Genomic DNA, 2010 nt, shown 5'->3' on the forward strand with positions numbered 1-2010 from the left:
GTCAGTCACAGCCTGAGCGCGTCCTTGATTTCTCTCACCTGCTGCCTCCTCACCATCGCCTTAGCAACCTCGGGGAACGTTTAACCTGCTCCAAATGTTGAAAAGGCCCCACTTTTGACAAATGTGCTTGGGGACCCAGTGGGCAGCCGCTGAACCTCACAAATTCATTCCTGAAGGTCTAGGGCAGCACTGCCCTGCAACAAACACAATGTGAGCCACATCTATAACGTTAAATTCTCTAGTTGTGGTTTTTGTTCATTTGTTTGTTTTTTAATGTTTTATTTCTGAGAGAGAGAGAGAGAGACAGCATGAGCAGGGGAGGGTCAGAGAGAGAGGGAGATATAGAATCTGAAACAGGCTCCAGGCTCTGAGCTGGCTGTCAGCACAGAGCCTGACGCGGGGCTCGAACCCACGAACCGTGAGATCATGACCTGAGCCGAAGTCAGATGCTTAACCCACTGAGCCACCCAGGGGCACCAAGAGGCTGTGTTTTTTAAAAGTCAAAAGTGGGGCATCAGGCTGGCTCTGTCCATGGAACGTGTGACTCTTGATCTCTGGGTCTATTCAGGCCCCATGTTAGGTGTGGAAATTACTTAATAAAATCTTTAAATAATACATACATACATATATAGGGGCGCCTGGGTGGCTCATTGGTTAAGCGTCCAACTTCAGCTCAGGTCATGATCTCGCAGTTCAGTGAGTTTGAGCCCTGCATTGGGCGCTGTGCTGACAGCTCGGAGCCTGGAGCTGCTTCAGATTCTGTGTCTCTCTTTCTCAGTCCCTCCCCTGCTCGTGCTCTGTCTCTCTCTCTGCCAAAAATAAACATTAAAAAAAGTTTTTAAATAAATAAAAGTCAAAAGAAACAGGTGATTTTAATGACAAAGTTTTAAGTAATCTTCACGCCCATCACAAGGCTTGAAGTCACAACCCTGAGATCAAGACCTGAGCTGAGATCAAGAGTCAGACACTTAACCCACTGAGCCACCTGGGTGCCCCTTAATAAAATATTTTTTAACCCATTATGCCCAAAATATTGTCATTTCAACATATAATCAATGTAAGACATTATTAATGAGTGATTTCATGTTCCTTTTTTGTACTTAATCTCTGAAATCTGCTGTGTGCTTTATACTTACAACACACCTCAGTACTGGCCAGGCTCCTTTCAAGTCTCTGAAGCCACAGGTGGCTGGTGGCTCCCACATGCGGACACAGCACCGTGCTGGCAGTTGGGGTCTAATCCTAATGCTCGAGTCAGCACCTTCTCCTCCCTCTCCCCCATCAACACCTTCTCTCCCCTTCCCCCCCCAGGGTCAGCACCTTCTCCTCCTCCTTCCCCATCAACACCTTGTGCCCCCCTCCCACCCCTGGGATCAGCACCTTCTCCCCCTCCTCTACACCCCGGGTCTCAGAACGAAGACAAGGACCCTGGGCTCTGAAATACTTTGTCCAAGCTTCCTCTCTGAGCCTATAGGATGAGGATGAGGAGCCCCACTGTTTGTGGGTCAGGCCAATCGTGACGGTTCCTGGTCCCCAAAACAGAGACGCTCAGAACCTCTTAGAAGCAGCCAGCAGCGGAGCCGCTGTCTCTGTGAAGCTGGTTGCCAACATCGGAGCCAACCTGATCGCCTTCCTGGCGTTGCTGGCCTTCGTCAACGCGGCCCTGTCCTGGCTGGGAGCCCTGGTGGGCGTCCCGCAGCTCAGTTTCGAGGTACAGCTGGGCCCCCCACTTGGCCTCCCAGGGGCACCCTGGGGGCGGTGGGGGGGCGGCGGTGGGNGAGCCCAGGCCCGCGCGGGTCCCCACAGCCGCCCTTGCCCTGTGCCTCAGCTCATCTGCTCCTACGTCCTGCGGCCTGTGGCCTTCTTACTGGGCGTGGCCCGGGAGGACTGCCCGGTGGTGGCGGAGCTGCTGGGCATCAAGCTCTTCCTGAACGAGTTCGTGGCCTATCAGGGGCTCTCCCAGTACAAGCAGCGCCGCCTGGCCGGAGCTGAGGAGTGGGTCGGCTCCAA

The 2010-nt window shown here is 53.3% G+C and overlaps 1 protein-coding gene across 1 annotated transcript in view; it reads left to right on the plus strand.

The window, feature by feature from the left end:
• The window catches only part of SLC28A1 (solute carrier family 28 member 1), a 47317-nt gene that overhangs the window by 39874 nt on the left and 5433 nt on the right, over window positions 1–2010 (plus strand). Inside the window, exons 12-13 of the mRNA XM_077774271.1 lie at window positions 1543–1711; window positions 1829–2003. Of these exons, the coding sequence (XP_077630397.1) occupies window positions 1543–1711; window positions 1829–2003 (344 nt within the window). The remainder of the gene's footprint in view (window positions 1–1542; window positions 1712–1828; window positions 2004–2010) is intronic.

This window comes from Crocuta crocuta, unplaced genomic scaffold (assembly GCF_008692635.1).
Source record: "Crocuta crocuta isolate KB4526 unplaced genomic scaffold, BGI_CrCroc_1.0 scaffold7, whole genome shotgun sequence".
NCBI lineage: Eukaryota > Metazoa > Chordata > Mammalia > Carnivora > Hyaenidae > Crocuta > Crocuta crocuta.